Source organism: Amblyomma americanum, chromosome 4, assembly GCF_052857255.1.
Source record: "Amblyomma americanum isolate KBUSLIRL-KWMA chromosome 4, ASM5285725v1, whole genome shotgun sequence".
NCBI lineage: Eukaryota > Metazoa > Arthropoda > Arachnida > Ixodida > Ixodidae > Amblyomma > Amblyomma americanum.
In genome coordinates this window covers 200,915,621-200,932,678 of record NC_135500.1, presented here as the reverse complement: position 1 = coordinate 200,932,678, position 17,058 = coordinate 200,915,621, and the positions used below count along the sequence as shown (strand labels likewise).

The following is a 17,058-nucleotide window of genomic DNA, read 5'->3' as shown; positions in this document are numbered from 1 at the left end:
GTGTGCGCGCAGTCCGCCTTCTATAAACATTTCACTCCTTCTCTCTTACACTGAGGATGATGACAAGAGCCAGCAGCTCGATGTCGTCTTCCTTTCAAAACGCTTACATGGGCTCACCCAAATTGTCAGAGAGCCCGATGGTTTCTGAGCGCGTAGCGACAGCTATCAAAAGCCATTCATGTGATCACACAAGTGGCTCTCGTAGTACATTACTCGCGCATGGCACCACGCGCACAGAGCCATTATGGACAATAGTGACAGCGGGGATGAAGCCAGGGGGACCCATAATTGCTGAACAGTCAAAGTTTCATTCCTGGTGCCCATAATTTTCCTTGCTTTAAGCTTTTGTTCTGAGACTATACGCCGATTACGTAAGGCTTGTCGTGCGCAAGAACAGTCCAATAGCGGCTGGATCCTTTGCTGTCGTCTTGTCGGGTGTTGAGTCGCCTAACAGTTTTGCTCCGCTCTGTCATATGATGAACTGGTGTGCGAATAGCTGTGCGAATCTGCTCCCACGGAGCTCTAAAGAGGTGTCGTAGGCGGAGTTCTGCTCCACCAAACGATTTTGGGCGCTTGAACGCGTTCATAACGCATCTGACAGAAATTTCAGCGAACCGATTGTTTTAGCTCGTCATACCAGCGTGCTTGCGGCCACAGCTGCCAAAATTCGATAAAACGCTACCTGCTTGTTTCACTGCGGATTACTTCAGCCAATCGGACGCCGTGGGGAGCGCTGTTTGTTTATGAACTTTTACTGAAATTGTGGTTTAGCTCATACCGGCATCAAGTGCGAATAAAAATCCATGTGCACAAACATTTCTAAAAGTGAAAGCATGAACATTCGATGACAAACGGCTCAACGCATCTGCTGATACGTTCGTCACAGTAGCAGCTGTGTTTGGAAGCCTGTGACTGGGCTTTTGTTAACAGTATTGTGTCAGCGTTGTATTACATGAGTTGTGTTTCTCATGTCTACAGTTATTTTGGGGCACTGCGGGAATTTTTAGCAACTTCGTGGGGAGAGCAATGCTAAAAATACTACGGCATGTTTTAACATCGAAGAAGCGCACAACGAACCTACGTACTTCAGCTGAGTCTAGCTCCTCTCTAAACTGTTTCATGTTTAGACGTTTTATAATAACTTCGCTGATGAGTTTGTTTATGCAGAGACAAGAAGTGGCCGGCGGACCGATAGAATCAAAAAGTCTTCCGACGCAGAGTTAATTAAAAAAATGAAACGAATATGCTTGGCATACTTTAAAGCAAAAACCCACGCGTCAAAGTAAACATATTTGTGCGGAAATTTAGAACATGTGTATGACTCACGAATGTGAACAAGTCTAAGACGAGCTCTGCATAACTAGCAGAGTATAAACGGCAGCGAAAGCTGCAAAGGAAAACAATATTAACGATGAGCACGCCTTAATTATCGTGGTTTATCTTCGCGTAACCAAACTCTCTGCTTTTTGTATTGTCATGATTGTTACACACACACAAAACAGACGCGCTTCTTCTTGTTTTTCTTGCAGTTGATTCACAGAGACTTGGCGGCGAGAAACGTCTTGTTGAGTGAAGAAAACGTCGTGAAAATCTGCGATTTTGGGCTCGCCAAGGACTGTTACAAGTACTCCAATTACGTCAAGAAGGGAGACGTAAGTTCGCTATTTTAACTCGACAGCGTTAAGGAGCTCATCGGCGTCGGCGTCTTTGGCCGTCAGCGAAAAATGACTCATCTTGGTGGACACCTCAACCGCACCGTAAGGGAAGGGATTTTAACGCGACAGCGCTAAGGATTGATTGATGGATAGATGGGTTGATTGATAGATTAATTGACTGACTGATCGATATATTGATCAATCTATTGATTTATTGATCGATTGATCAATATATTGACCGTCGATCGATCGATTGAATTATTGATACATCGATCGATTGAATGAGAAATATGAGACAGGCGTCATTTCCTTTCCTTAAAAGCAAGTGTCAATGTCGTTTTCCTTCCCTTACGGCCCGGTTCGTGTGTCCGCCGAGATATGTGAGACAGGCGTCCTTTCCTTAACTTGTCCAACGGGCCACGCATCGCTCCGAACGGGTGATGGCGTTCCGTGTACTCCTCGGCAACGCTGCGACACGCTATCGCGTCTCACTCTTAAAGATGAAGCTTAAGCGTCCTCCAATTTTTCAGCCATTCCTCACAAGCGTTCAGTTCACCGTCAGTCAAGGCTGAGGCGACGAAATGGCAGTATGAGAGTTCAGACAGTGTAGCTGGGTCGCTGGAGAGTTGACGCTATGTAAAATCAACCAACAATTTTTTTTTTGTTTCAGGAAAATTTCTGTAGCATCAGAGCTCCTAAACGCAGATTACGTTATAGTCAGGTACAGTTGCAGAACGAAGCGGCTAATGCCTCTCATACGAAGCTTTCCAACGAATGGTGTCGACACTGCGGTAAACCGCCTGATACCTGCTGGTGTGACATCGTAGGTAGCTGCCAGGTGCAAAGCGGTTGACCATCACGTGATGGCAATAGCTCGACGCCATTGGTGGGACGGCCTCCCTTGAGGGTTCTTGAGTTGTATCTAACTATAGTAGCGTTTGTTATTGGGCAAGATAAAATTATTTACAGAGTACAGATCTATGTACGAATAGAAGTGCACTCGAACCTCATTATAACTGAACAATTTATAACAATATAATGGATATAACGAAGGGACGACGATTCCGCTTGGAAGCTCGGTCAACATGGGCTATAACGAAGCTACGGCTATAACGAAGTAATTGTCGGGCCCCTTCAGCTTCGTTATAACGAGGTTCAACTGTACCTTACTTCGGCATTCTGCTCACGCTCAGTATCTGTCGCTGTGTGGTTGCTGAAATTGTGCGGCAGTGTAGTGCGTTCATTGTACTGGGCAGTTCAGTGGACACAAAATTTTATTATCGCACCGAAATAAACTGCCAAACTGCAGAGTTTAGAAAGTTTCTCTCTTTCACAACATTGAAAGAATAGTCATATGCGCTTGGAAAGAATATATTTGCTTATATATGTGCAGGAAAATGTCATTGAGAATTAGTTGTTTATTTACTGCTCTAGAGACGACATAGGCTGTTTTTGTCAATAGACCTTTTCTAAAGCAACATTATGTGCGATTATAACACACGGTCATCTTAGTAAACTATTGCATTCGGTTCGCTTATCGCTACTATAATGTAGTCTATAGTTTTGCTTATGGTTCTTACAGACCGGTAGAGCGTTAGCAATAACTTGTGCGCTCTTTTGCGCCCCAATTGTTACTGCTTTTTAGCTATCAGCTGACGCTGCCGACATCTAAAAAATTGCAGTCATCTTGAAGCGTCATATAAACGGCACCACAGGGTTGCATGACACTCTGCTGTCCTAACTACGCACGCCGAAGGATTGGCAGTATGAAAGCCAGTGTCAACAAAACTGTCATGCTAAAAGTTTTGGAAGAAATTGTAATGATCAACTGAATTCGTTGAATTTTTTTCATGGCAAGGTGTGCTTGGCTGGAATGGGTATTAGTGAGGCCTGTGTGCATTTCAGGCTTCATTACTGTAAGGAAATTAATATTCGATTTGGTGCTGACAAAATGCACCTATGACTACCCGGGACGGTTGTTGTGAGAGAGCGCTATCCGCTGTAGGTATACGTATTAAAATAAGTTCGTTCTGAATGTTCTTTCCCTTACGGGAATCTAACAGCGCTGCCTCCTTACTCTTTTCAGGGCCTCCTACCCGTGAAATGGACCGCTATTGAGTCAATCATGGACAGAGTCTTCACGACAAAAAGCGACGTGTACGTTTCTCATTGCTTCACGATCGAAAAACGTAGTAAAAGGCACGCTTTATGCAGAATGTGTCCGTCAGCTTAAGACATATACTGCTTTCTTCGACCAGTCAACCATACTGCGATGATTTTCCAATGATGATGTTTTGAGTAATTGAGCAAGGCAGGGTGATTTGGAGGTAAATGGAAGAGGCCTTTGGCCTGCAGTGAACTTGGCTGCACTGATGATGATGGTGATGAGGGTTTAGCCTGTGCGCCTCTTGTTGGTGTGAACCACGTGTGTTCTTGAAGTGACGACAGTTCGCCTGCAATGAAAAAGTTACCCAGAGCGAGTCCAGCTCTTTAATATTAGTGCGTTGTTTACTGTCACGCTGAAATTCAAGGCATTTCAACCGCAAACCGTGGTCTTAAGGGAATGTGCATGGTCATGTACAGTGGACCAAGATTCATTTTGTGCATTCTTATGTCTGGCCGCTTGAACTGAACGTATCCGAGGGTACGTCAAAATGCGTGCAAAACAAAGAAAGGCCAACTACTGAAAATATAGCTGAACACGGTGTTGCAGTAGTCCTAAATTATCTTGCTTGCCTGGGATTGTCAAGAAATCAAGGACATCGGAATGACCTATCATCTTTTTCACAGGTGGTCATACGGAGTGCTGCTGTGGGAGATGTTCTCCTTGGGGGGAAATCCTTATCCTGGAGTTGTCATCGACGAGTCCTTCTATAAGAGGCTTAAGAACGACTACAGGATGGAAAAGCCTGACTACGCACCCGACGACGTGTAAGAAACTTAGCACCAACATACTGTCATATGCGCTAAGCGCTGCAAAGACTTTCTTGGCCAGATGCAGTGCCTTAATACGTTACTTTCTTTTCAACGCAGGTACGAGATCATGCAGAGCTGCTGGCAGGCAGAGCCAACGGAGCGGCCGGACTTTTCAGCTTTGGTCACCCGCCTCGGCGACCTTCTGCAGGCCGGAGTGTGAGATGTAAGTTAGCTTCTAGTTAACGTGCTCTTATTAACTGTTGTTACGTGTATCGCACATAAATAAAGTGCATCTCGTGGACTTAGCTGAGCGAAGACAATTGTTTAGTGAATCTAAAAACGCACGATAGTCATGATTTTACATCAATGCGTCAGCGTTAAGAGTACCGATAAGTGAAAACCTCGGCCTCGTCGTCAGGACGTGGTCGATCAGAACCTGCCCATGGGATTTTAACCAAGCTGCCTACCGTACCAGGTGACAGTTATGTTAATGAATAGTCGCGAGAGGTTCTTGGGAAGAGCAACCGGAGTCTCACCGGTGGCTGTGTTTGAAAATGGCGCATCGCATAACCGCCGCACCACTGCACCAGAGGTGGTAGGAGGACTCCGAGCGGTCTATGAATGTAAAGTAGGGAATGACCAATTTTGCATACATGTACATTTACCCATTAACGCTCTCGCGTCGCACCCTTGAGGCGGAGCTTGTCCCCTCCAGTTTTTTTAACTTTCATTCCTCCCCAATCTGGCAAATCACTAACGTAAAGCAACTAACTTCGGCATAGCCAGCTTAATTGGCCAGAACTGATGCATGCGGGCGGTCTGATGTCATTCTGACTATGTGTTTGCTTTTGTAGAGTATGCAAGGCTATTCGTTGTGATACCACTTGAAAGACTTGTAGCAAGCAGAATATTCTGAGCCAGAAGAAGTCACAATCAAATCAAAACAAATAAGTGTGGTGCTTTCAAGCTTCGCACTTATTTATACATCGGCTCTAGTGCTTAAGCGAAATCCTTTCCTATGCAGTACTACATGGCCTTGAACGACCCCTACGCCAATGTGAACCATCTCATGAAGGAAGACGACTACCTCGCCATGGGAAACAACAGTGCAAACCCGGATTACCTGGACATGAAGTCTAACGGCCAGAACTACATCAACACGAGCCGCGCCGGCATTGAGACGGGCTCGGAGCCGCACTACGCCAAGATGGCCACCACTACCGTTCCTAACGGCAGCGCCATCGCGAGGGACGGAATCGAACTGATGCCCATACTAGCCCATGGCGGCAGCACCCATGAGGATGACAAGGCTACAGCACCGACCTACATGAACGTCAATGGGCCGACGTTGCAACTGCGCCTCCCGGCAGGCAAGCGCCGGGATGCACCACCGCTTCTGCTGCCGGAACAAGGTGGAGCCATTGGAGACGCCAGGGCGTCGGACACTTGAGCGAAGTGTGCGCCACGCCACCGCCAGCGTACAACCTGGTCGCTAGTGTCGATGGTAGCGGCGGCACCGAAGTGTGAGTGGCGGCGGACCGCGTCTGGTTGGAGAAGGTGTCCTCAAGTTAGAGGAAAACGAGTATCGGGCTCAGAAAGCTTAAGCTCTCGTGCGCTTGAGCTGTCTGTTTCAGTGAGGGAGAGCTGAATATTCAGCAAACATGCTGCCCCGTGTGACTCGAAGTTTAAGTTTAAAGGATACGACCACGGGACGCTTATGCGCAACGTGACGAGCATGGACTCTTGTCAAACTTGTGTACATAGTGTTGTTATTGATTTTGTTTCTTGTTGATGTGGCATTTTCGTCCCCCTTACCTGCGTCCTCATGCATGTGGTGGGATAAGGCCACCGTCTACTCGTTCTCTTTGTCGGTGTACATGAATCTCCATGCCAAATGCACTGAGCCCTGTGGTTTGCATGGCGGGCACACTTGAGGCAGAATGTCCGGTCATGTCAGCAGTACGGGGGCAGCTTCTGTGCTGCTTGGATAATGTACGTCTAGGAACAGTGCTGGCCCAAGTACGTAACCACAGCGTCCCTATACAAAGCAGTTGATGGTTCCTGGAATATTACTGACGATGTGTTCTTGTAGTAATAGGCATGAATACATTAACGCTGTTATTTTGACCACGTGCCCTAACTTAAACTGAGTGCAAGCTCACTCCTATGTCTGTCATCCATACACTGTGTGTTCTTTGGAACATAGGAACGCGGACTCAATGGACCAAGTCATTCAAACACACACATAAAACGCCAGTTACATTCCACGCCTCAGCTGTCATGCTCAGTTCTTATTGCTGTCTCTGCATTATGTGACCACGATTTCACTTGTTTTAAGTCATGGCAAACCATAGCATGTTGATTGGACTGTAAATGTTCGTTGGGTGCATCGACGTTGAGCGAAGAGTACAACAGGAACAGTATTCGTGACTCATCTTCTCGTTCTGTTATACGTATCGATGAGACACTTTGTCACGCTTTCCTCTTTTGTTGTCAAGGTTGCATACACTTGGAAGTGCGATGAGATTTCTTGTTCCGCCTGCTCAACTGTGTACCTTTTTCCTTGCGGTGTGAGCTAGTCATAAAGTACAGCGCCCTGGAAAGCATTGTTATCTTATGTTGGCAACACTGACCTCTTGATGTTGAAGCTGTACGCACAACAAGCTGAGAGGTGCCCTATGAAGAGAATATAATTTAATAATAAAAATATGCCACCTGTAACTGTTTTCTTTCACCTGCAGCATCCGTGGTTGAAATAGTGAAGCAGTGATGGAGCACCGAATGTTTTGAACGCCTGCAGTTAGATTCGTGGTCCCACGATATTGAACGCTTTTTATTTTCCACAGAATGTTTTTTTTTTACTCTGCTGACGGGGTGGACTCTAATTGAGAAAAATAGTTGGAAAAGACCGAAGCGCGGAAGATGTATCAAATAGCATCAATCAGCTACTTCGATTGCCGCTGGGGCTGTTAAAGGGTCATTATAAAATGCGTCTCGAAAGAGGCATTTTTACTTTGGTCTCTTAGTCTTAAAATGCCCGCTGAATTTATTCAGGTATAATTAGGCACTTATAAGGTAAGTTTCTTGATTTCATTAATATTTGCCTTCACGGAGGTACCAGTTACAACGACCCAGGTGAATCTTTTTCCTTTATTATGAGGGTGCAAAGTTCGGCCACTTCTTGGGATTCCCCAGATTTTGGTCCGGAGATTTAAGGCAGGAAAATCGGGGTGCACCTCTTATATGCGCTCTCTCTCTCTCTCAAAAAAAAAATAATGCCAGCTACCTTTGTCCTTCCTTCAAGGGGTCAGCCCTCCGGTAGCTAGTTCACCACAAGCCAAGTCCTGTGTCCCCATTTTCCCCCTCCCTGTTAATCGCCAAACAGCTCCTTTGGCCTGCATGCGCACTGACGCACACACTATCGGTCTGCGCACACTGAAGTACTCTGCTACCTCCGCATATTTTAAGCCCACAATTTTTGCCTAACAAAAATCAGGCCGATGGGGCTCTATTTTGTCGGTTGCAATCTATCGGTGGTTCCAGCTTGGTCTGTCACCCTTCTTAGGTGCCTGCAGTCAGGCGCACATACGTCGCCTTGGTCCGTGCTCGTTTGCGCAGCCGCTCATGCTCTACACTGAGCTGGGGCTTTGGAGGCATTCTGTACACGGGCTTTCATTCACGCCACACTGCCCACTCTAATGCCAGCTGCTTTCATTTCTGCTTACAAACACATATACACAAGGACAGGAAACACAGGACGAGTGCTCACTCACAAATCAATTCTGTTCACAGAGAACGTGACCAATACAAGGTAAGTGTCTGTGAATAAACATCAGCTGTGAGCCAGTTGTCGTGCTTTGTCTGCTCTTCTTTCATTAACGTCTTTCGGGCTGTTGCCCTTGAAATGCACACCAACGCTCCTGTACACTTAACCATAACGACAATGCTGCAGGGTTGTCACACTAACAGCGCAGCAGTGAATTGTTTCCATTCCCCCACCCCTCGCCACCAGTGTCATCAGCTTCCTTACGCATTCGTCGGTAGTGCAGTTTATTTGGAACTGTTCTGGAAGTGAGCTACTATAGAACAATGAGGGCCTAGTCATGTCACTTCTGCCCGTCCCTCTCGGGCTAACGGACACGAGGCGGATAATATGGCCTCTCCTCCTAGTTATCAGATGATAGCCGAGTGACCACCAAACGCTACTTTTTCACTTTACCGCATCAAGGCCGCTGTATGCAGAGCAGCGCTGTTTCACGCGTGGTCGCCGTGTGATCAGTATATGCATCTCCGTCACTTTGCCATCCTCACCCCTCTCACTCCATCATAACTCTTTCGCCCCTGCTGCTGATTTCGTGTCTGCCACTTGACCTGCACACGCCACTCTTTAATTTAAGCCTCCCCAATGCTGGCACTTCTAGTTTTCGTAATTGTAATTCTAGTAATTGTGAATAAAATCACAGCAGTCATTGCAAGGCTGGTGCTTCAAAGCAGCATAGCCACAGTAGCCAGCGATGTACACCAATTCCGGCATGTCTTCCTGGGGCTTCTTTAGGTCACAGCTTCTTAGCTTTATGTTATATTTCTCAATCAGGATTTCAGCACACAGCTCTTTGCAAGTGTCAGTTCATGCTGGCATATCTGACAAGATCAGTGTGTTCTGGAGGCGGATCTTTGCCTCCGCTTCAAATACCTGTGTGATCGACACATTGTAATGGGACCCACAGAGCTTACGGTACTTTCCTAACCGAGCTTCGAGGGGGTCGGTTTGAAATTTTCCAAGGAGAACGTATATAAAACCGAGCTCCTCCAAACAATATCTTGACACTTCGATCAAGGCGTATGCGGAAAGGCGGAGAGCTGAGTGGGTGTCCTTTGTCAACGCCCCTGTGTGCACGCACCTACTTTTCCAGTCGTCGAGCCAGGTAACAAATGTGTCGAGGAACTGCAGCTGCTCGCCATTGATTTCTCGTACTGGCTCTTGCCACACATATCTCACTCTGTGTCCCTTATGGGGAGTCTTGACGTTGACGATGCTCCACCATCGCACAATTAGGTCAATGAAATCTGCAGTACCATCTGCAAGCGTCAGATGCAGTGTTTCGCCTCTTACCCTCAAAGCAGATGTAACAAAAGAGTTAAAAATTCGCAGAGCAAGTTTCACGTTCTGCCTCTCAGTATTTGTAGGATTTAATGCTTTATACGTTAGACCAAAAGCCACTTTCGCAGTATTAGTTTGTTCAGCCTCATGGAGCTTTCTGAGTGATGTGAATGAAGCACCCTTCATTTTCTTACTTTCTGTGGTTTCACAGGGAAAAGGTGGGTAATATAGACATTTGTCAGGATTGTTTTGGTTTAGCCAAGTGTTTCTGATACATTTAAGCAAATGCACAGAGTCAACAATATGAAAGAGTGGCTGCTGCGGATTATCTGAATGGGGGTAAACAATTTCCAGCTTCTGGTCCTCACTGAACATAGCCATTACTTTCCGGTTAATTGAGTTATTGTCTGTGATGACTGCAACAATATGAAGGTTCGCTTCTTCAAGTCTCAAGGCTATTTTTTTTACAGTTTCATGCAGTTCCTCCGCAGTAATTTATGACACTGGAAGGATGTGTGCAACATCTTTGAACGGTGACAGGAGAGACTGCACCATAAATACATGCGCTGTCTTAGCAGGTTCAGAACAGTTCGCAGCAGCACCTGTTATGCTGCCACTTTTGTATTCAAAGAACTGCTGTAAGTGTATTTCATCTACCATTAATGTTGCGTTTCTTTCATGAGCTTTCAGCAGACTTGCCCTCCTTTTCATATATCATAGGAAGCCCTCTTCATTTTGCTCCTTTAAAGGACTAACATCAAGTGCACCACAGACACGCTTGATTGTAGCAGTATGAGGCAACACCAGCTTTTCACTGCTCCTCAAAAACTTGTAGCCATGCGGTGAAATGGTGTACAAAATGCTACACAAGACCAAAAGTTCCGCAGAGTAGCGAACAGCATTATTCCTCTTCATGAGCAGGTGACACTGCTCTTTGAGGAACGTCACAGCGCCCACCTTTTCGTCCTCCAGAAGGTCCCCACTTGAAATATCGTCAAGAAGTGAGATCACCAATTTTAGTGCAGCCTTTCCTTTGTCCACTTGTTGTGGTTCTCCTTTAGTGCAGTGGCCCTCGACATTATCCAAGAGCTGAACAAGCACGCGGAAATCGTGGATATAATCCGGGATCTCAAAACACTTGTCAGATGTAAGACGAGCACCTCTACAAAACACACGCACAGACATATCCGACAGCACAGTCACTGACACAAAAGTCTCAGGAGCATCTGTTGTCACTTTGACGTGAGCAAAGATCATGCAGCTGTCGCAAGGTACTGCTGTCGTCCAAAACCTTCTCTCCCCCAGCTTGTGCAGACGTGAATTGATGTCTTGGAGGCTGTTAACTTGGTTCTCTCGTTCCTCGTTCTCGTGCGCTAAAGCTGACTGCTTTAAGGCCCTTTGAAGCTGTTCGCTCTCCACACGTGTTCGCTTGGCATCAGGGTCTTCTCTCGACTGGCGAGAGCCCGAAATATATTGTGGGCAGTCGGGAAAGATTGTTGGAATGGCATCAGGCGTGAGCCGGGTGAGCTTCATTTCAACCTCGATGGTCCGTCTGTCGCAATCCGTGTATTTTGATGTTGTACGTAGGTGCTCGGGCTTGAAATGCGGTTCACAAACCTGCGAAACAACCAGCGCCATCATATTATGAACACACTTTGATGCCTGCAAAATTGTGACATACGCTTACAAATCTAAGCGCGAAATCTGTAAAAAGCGCATTTTACTGATCCATGAGCCGTTCAACGAATGAGTATACAGACGCCATCGCAAACGCGTGCGAGCCAACGTGGATTACACGTGTAAATAAATGGTCGCTTGAAAACGTATTTATGTAACCATGGAATATCGCAGTTTGCACTAATACACTTTCATTGTACATTGTTCATATAAATCATCACTGCACGAATTGAAAAGCGAGACAACACTTACCAGCGGATCTTTTAGTTTTCCAACGTCGACATCGTCCCGTCGCACTGCCCGCTGCCATTTTTTCCTTCGCACGGAATCACTTGGGAACCCAAACAGCCTGACCTTTGGCCCGTTGTCGTAGTTTCCTCTACAGTTTGGCACACAGAATCGCCCCATGACATCGAACAGACCGCACGTGTGCACAGAGGAATAAATGTAGAAAACCGAACCACGTGCAGCGACGTTCTCCTGCGGTGTCTCGACAGCGCACGCTATGCGCGTCTAGTGCATCGCGCAGCACCTAGCGCCATCTGGTGTTCAAGAGCGACACCACGCGCAGTGTAACGGCTAGGGCAGAGTGTGGTGACGTCAGAGGATAGGTGCGGGCGAGTGCGGAGGCCTTCTCCTAGTCTAGGTGGTTCTGCCTCACCTCAGTTTTCCTGAGGCCACCTTACTAAACCTCACCTCAACCAAAAATTCTGAGGTTGAGGTCGGGTGCTCGACCTCAAGAAAACAAACGAAAAAGCGATTAATAATTTTTTTAGTTATAAATTATTCCGAGAATCATGTGAGATAGGAAAGCCAAAACGATTACGGTACCATTATACGTAATCACTAGGAAAAACAATAGTGGCAGTAAGCTGTGCGTAATTATATAATACGGGGTGTACAGATACTATTCACGTGAACGCAGGAGGACAAACGTATAATCTGGGATGAGCCCTCTTAAATTTTTTGGCTTGAGGGCCAGGGTTTCCCTTAAGCGGAGTGGGGTTTACTGTGGAGATATAATTACGTTCTCCCCACTTAATCGCGGCTGACACGGATCAAAGCCGCCCGGACCCCACCCCGTGATCGCGTCGCAACCGAGTGCACGCCAACCACGGCGGGCCTTGCTCTGAGGGAACAAAGGAACGTCACATTGGCTGACACAAACAGGCATTTATTGCTACAGCAACAACAACGCCAGCTATCAACAAGGTACGCTAATGAATCAAGGTCGTCTGACTCAACTCACCAGCAAGGTTACGAGCGAATGTTCGCCCACGCTACGGCAAGGGATACTCCGAGGCCTGGACGGGACGATATATGGGAGCCAGCCTTCCCGCCGTTTCCTCGCACCGCCGGGGAAGGGCGGAGCCGCGAGCGAGACATCCACTCGCGCCGACGATCCCAGCCGCAGAGCCTCATGTCCTCTCCCGCGCGCGGGCTTCAAGCACTCTCTCGCGCTGCGATGCTGGCGCCCTCTCTTGCTAGTTAATGTAACTGACGAAGGGAATGCGTTCCTGCTCGAGGTGAGCCTGCTGCTGCACAGTGCCTCGCGGGAAAGCAAAAACACAGGGGACTGCAGGGCAGGTCCCCACAGCCCGCAAACTTCTTAATATCAACTGCCCACCTAACTTTCTGCCGCCGCTTGCTGTGCTTGCCTTCTCTTGGAATCCCCTCCGGTGAACACCCTGCAGTACTGCGGCAAAAGTCCTTTAGAGAAATAAGCGTATAGAAAACAGTAGAGGGTTCGATGTACCTTACGCTTCGCATAACATACATGGTAGCCATCAGGTCCGAGGTAGCACACCGATACACTGTTATTTAATGTTTTTTTTTGTTTTTGGTCAATTGTTATTTCTACGTTCTTAATGCCTCATTCTAACGTTTCTTTAATGTTACAAATAAATGTTATAGTGACCTTTCGTTTAATGTCGTTTCGTTTAATGCCCGTGTTCGTTTTATATTTTGTGATTGCTTGCCAATGGTGGCACTGAAATGCATTTTCTTGTGACCTGTATTGCCCTCCCTGCTTGGTCTTCGATGACTGCGGTATCTTTTAAATAAATAAAATAAATAAAGGAGCAAGACCCTTAAGAGGCCAAAATAAATCATTAGGTGAGTCCATTGCAGTATATTATGTCCAGGAGCACGAAAACAGAACAAAGAGTGGAAGAAATCAATACGATCGGTGAACAATACTATGCTGTGAATAGAGAAAAAAAAAGGACTGAGGTATAAAGGTGACCGTGTCCGTGCCACTAAATATACTTAATCCTATTAGAGAAGTGTAAAATAATATAAGGAATAGTTCTGGAGATCTGAAACAAAGAGAAAATAAAAAGAATCTAAAGAACCCGTAGTAGTATTGTTAACAACAGCTGTAATTGCGTCGGGAAAAATATCTGCAAAATGTAGGTCAAACAAGACAAAAAAAATCGTTCGTTGCTACTGACTGGAGCATAGAATATTGTCTAATTGTTCAAAGGGGCCAGTGAGAGTGCCCTGAAATATGCCACTCTCTTCTGTGTGGCACGGGCCTCAAAGACGTCGTTTGCGTGCATGTCGGAGTAATCGCGGAAAACAGAGCACTTGCCAAACTTCAGAACTCGGCCACACGTTCGGCATTGTTCCTGCCAGACTAGTACCGCTTCCAGATAAATTCGCCGTATGCGTATCCTTTCAGCGGCGGTCGCTCACACATAAGCTTTGCCTGATGCACAAGCGCGACTGCTTAGTTTTGGCAATCGGGAGAAAAAAGACGCACTAAGAGCATTGTGCCACGTCGGGTGCCAGGCAGCCGTGGCAGATCATTGACCGTCCATCATCCCTATCGACCGCGGTCCCAAAATTGTACGTTTATTAAGTCTACTAAACCAAGGGAGACAACACATTTTCTCAGCACAGAAGAAAAAGTATGAAACTTCACACTTCCCTTCCCCGAAATATTAAGAAAATTTTGAACTGTGAAAAATTGAAAAAGTTATGAAACGCGTGCTTTTCGCCTTGTGTCTCGAGCAAGCCAAGAACTGTTGCTTTTAAAGAGCTATTTTAAATACTTAAATCCAGTTCGGAGCATGTATCTGTTCATAGTGAAGGATTTGAATTTTTGAATTTCAACTTTCGTACGATGAGATATTTAATTTCAGAAAAAAAGAACAATGAATTTTAGTAGGCACATTGACACATTTGTCACTTTGAAAATTGTTTCATATGGTGGTATTCGCAATTCCTTGCTATACTTATGAGGTAAACATGATTCCAGTCCAGTGCGAAGTTGTTTGCATGACATTTTGGTACTGCAATTTATTTTCCTAATATGTCATATTTTTCGGAACCAATTCATTATTTGGTTCTCTGAGCTCGCTTCGTAAACTTGCGTAACTTCACCCCTCACCCTAGAAGGGGACGACTCGGGTTCCGAACTGTACATGTCAGAAATGATGAAATTCAGCAGCCCAGTAAGCACAGTAACCTCTTGGGGAATATCAGATAGGAAAGTTGTGATATCCCAATAACTGCGTATTAAGAAGCACTAGGGATCGGTTTATGACCAACGGTGCCATCGCGGGAGACCTGTCAAGGTACACTGCTCTCAGGAAGCTGACTCTTGTCGTGTGCCTGGGCAGTTCGCCGGCTGTCTCCGCGTGCTTCTTGCGCCCTCTGTACTCTTTCCGGACGTCTTCCTAGGCATTATCCAAGGTAGATGCCTCTCACTTTTAAATAAGTTGCGTTTGTGGTCAGATATTGGCAACCTGATGAGGCCGACCTAAACCTCAAAATGACCTCAACCTCACGTAACGAGGGGAGGTTGAGGTGAGATCAGTGACGACTCGAAATTTAGTGAGTGAGGTCTGCAAATCAGACCTTAACCTCACGCGTGAGTTCGAGGTTGAGTGAAGTCGTCATTCAGTGAGGTCGAAATATTGAGGTCGACTTTTTGCAGTTCCGACGAGCGCCGCTTCCGAAGCGGAGTTGATCGCACCGCCGCAGTGTTCATTCTGTGCCGCTTGGTGTTCGGTTTCCCCTGCTTGGACGACCGGATGACGAAGCCCGCTCTTGGCTTTCGGCGCTCGACCACAATGTCCGTTCGGCCCGAGCCTACAGGAAGACGCTCCCCTCCGGTCTTCCTGCAACGAGGGCTGCTGTCAAGAGATTCAGTGAGCCCCTTTCCCCCCTGGCGTAGCAGCCGTATCTGTCTGTCATCGTATCACACACCAGGTGGCACGCAAAGCACATAAATTAAAATAACCCGTGGTAGCTTTGTTTGATGCTGCAAACAAATAAGTTCAGTCCAACAAGCACACAATAAATTCGTCGCAGCGCGGATGGCCCAAAGCAAGACTGCTTCGTGTTCATGCTCGATGACGGCGCTGACGTCACATGGTGCTGTACGTGACACGTTGACAACAGAATCTGAAGCAGTCGGCAATGGCGAGAGAACGTGATTCAAGCAGTTCTTAACAAGGACACCTGCTGATTTGAAGAAAAAACACGAACAAAGCGAAAAACCTGTATAACACCATCGAAGATTATGACTGATTTCTTGACCCTTCGAATCGCGCACAACTTCTGTATGTTGCCGTTCCGTAATGCAAACAGATGCATATACCTATAATTTCGCATTTATATCCTCCCGAATAACCTTTGTTTGGTCTCTTGTTCCTTGTTTCTGCTCCGAAATTCACGTTATCCAGGACAACGACAACGCCAAAAACGGTATTATAGCTGCAGGAAAAATGCAGAACTATAAAGAATGTATTATGAGGTGTGTATGAGGTGTGTAAGGAATCGATGATTCGCGGGGCCATTAGGACCGGTCACCCGGTCTTGACAGACACCTGACGCGACGCGAACTTGCGATGAACATCTCGTGGGAAAATCTTGAAAAATAGTAGTCTTGTCAAGGAGGGGAGCAATGGGAATGACGGATGGACAGCGGGGGCCAGATTTGAGAACCCCAACGAAAGGGTATCGGCGTGGAATTTAAGCCGCACATGCTCATCGAGAACGCAATTCCCCCTAGGAAAGCCAGGACCGAGCGGGCAGTCGCACACAGCGGAAGCACCCCACCGGAGTCCGATGACAGCTCTAATTGCGGAACGGCGCCCGGGTTGACGAGCTTCGACGGAACCAATTGTTAATCCCGCTGGGAATGTCGGGTCCGAGCGGGCAGGCAAACATGCGGGCCAACTGTTGTGGCGCCTTCTGAGAAAATGGATTTTCCTTTTTTTGGAAGGAATTAGCTGTCCATTTTTGGTGTTGGTTACTTTAGGGAAAGGGTTGCTGCTGCCACGGGCGCCGCCATCTTGTCGGTTAAGGTAGCAAACGGTGGTCAGCAAGCTCGATTTGGGTAACCGTGGTTATGTGGCGTAACTGCAGTTTCGTCTGCCGTGTGAGCGCGGCTAACTATAGTTACGGGGAACCGTAGTTGCCTTAACTGTGGTTAAGGACGCCCGTGTAAATGCGGTATAAGGAGTGCAGGTGTTCTGTCACTGGATGCGGAATTTATTTCATTAAACTGCTGCAGTGCATTTACACTTGTTTGTGTGAATGTACCTGATGGATACAACGTCTGATAGCAGTCGTTTGTTTGCGAGGTGTGGACGTTTCGTTATGATGTCACAACTGTTTACTCACGACTAAATGTTTTCTCGGTGCAAACATAGTTATTGCTCATCTGAAAAGTATACAATGCAGTTGTAATGGCTG

General features: G+C 46.7%; 1 protein-coding gene and 1 pseudogene across 2 annotated transcripts in view; one reads left to right on the top strand and one right to left on the bottom strand.

Annotated features, from left to right (window-relative positions):
- The window catches only part of LOC144129066 (vascular endothelial growth factor receptor 1-like), a 120,392-nt gene extending 113,100 nt beyond the window's left edge, over positions 1-7,292 (top strand). Inside the window, exons 13-17 of the mRNA XM_077662954.1 lie at positions 1,530-1,652; positions 3,742-3,812; positions 4,446-4,586; positions 4,689-4,794; positions 5,596-7,292. Of these exons, the coding sequence (XP_077519080.1) occupies positions 1,530-1,652; positions 3,742-3,812; positions 4,446-4,586; positions 4,689-4,791 (438 nt within the window). The 3' untranslated portion in view covers positions 4,792-4,794; positions 5,596-7,292. The remainder of the gene's footprint in view (positions 1-1,529; positions 1,653-3,741; positions 3,813-4,445; positions 4,587-4,688; positions 4,795-5,595) is intronic.
- An 840-nt stretch (positions 7,293-8,132) lies between these two features.
- On the bottom strand, positions 8,133-11,757 carry LOC144129972 (uncharacterized; annotated as a pseudogene). Its single transcript, XR_013313930.1, has 3 exons — positions 11,602-11,757; positions 9,473-11,289; positions 8,133-8,229 (listed from the first exon to the last, which is right to left on the bottom strand). The product of XR_013313930.1 is annotated as an uncharacterized LOC144129972 (transcript).
- Positions 11,758-17,058: the final 5,301 nt, after the last annotated feature.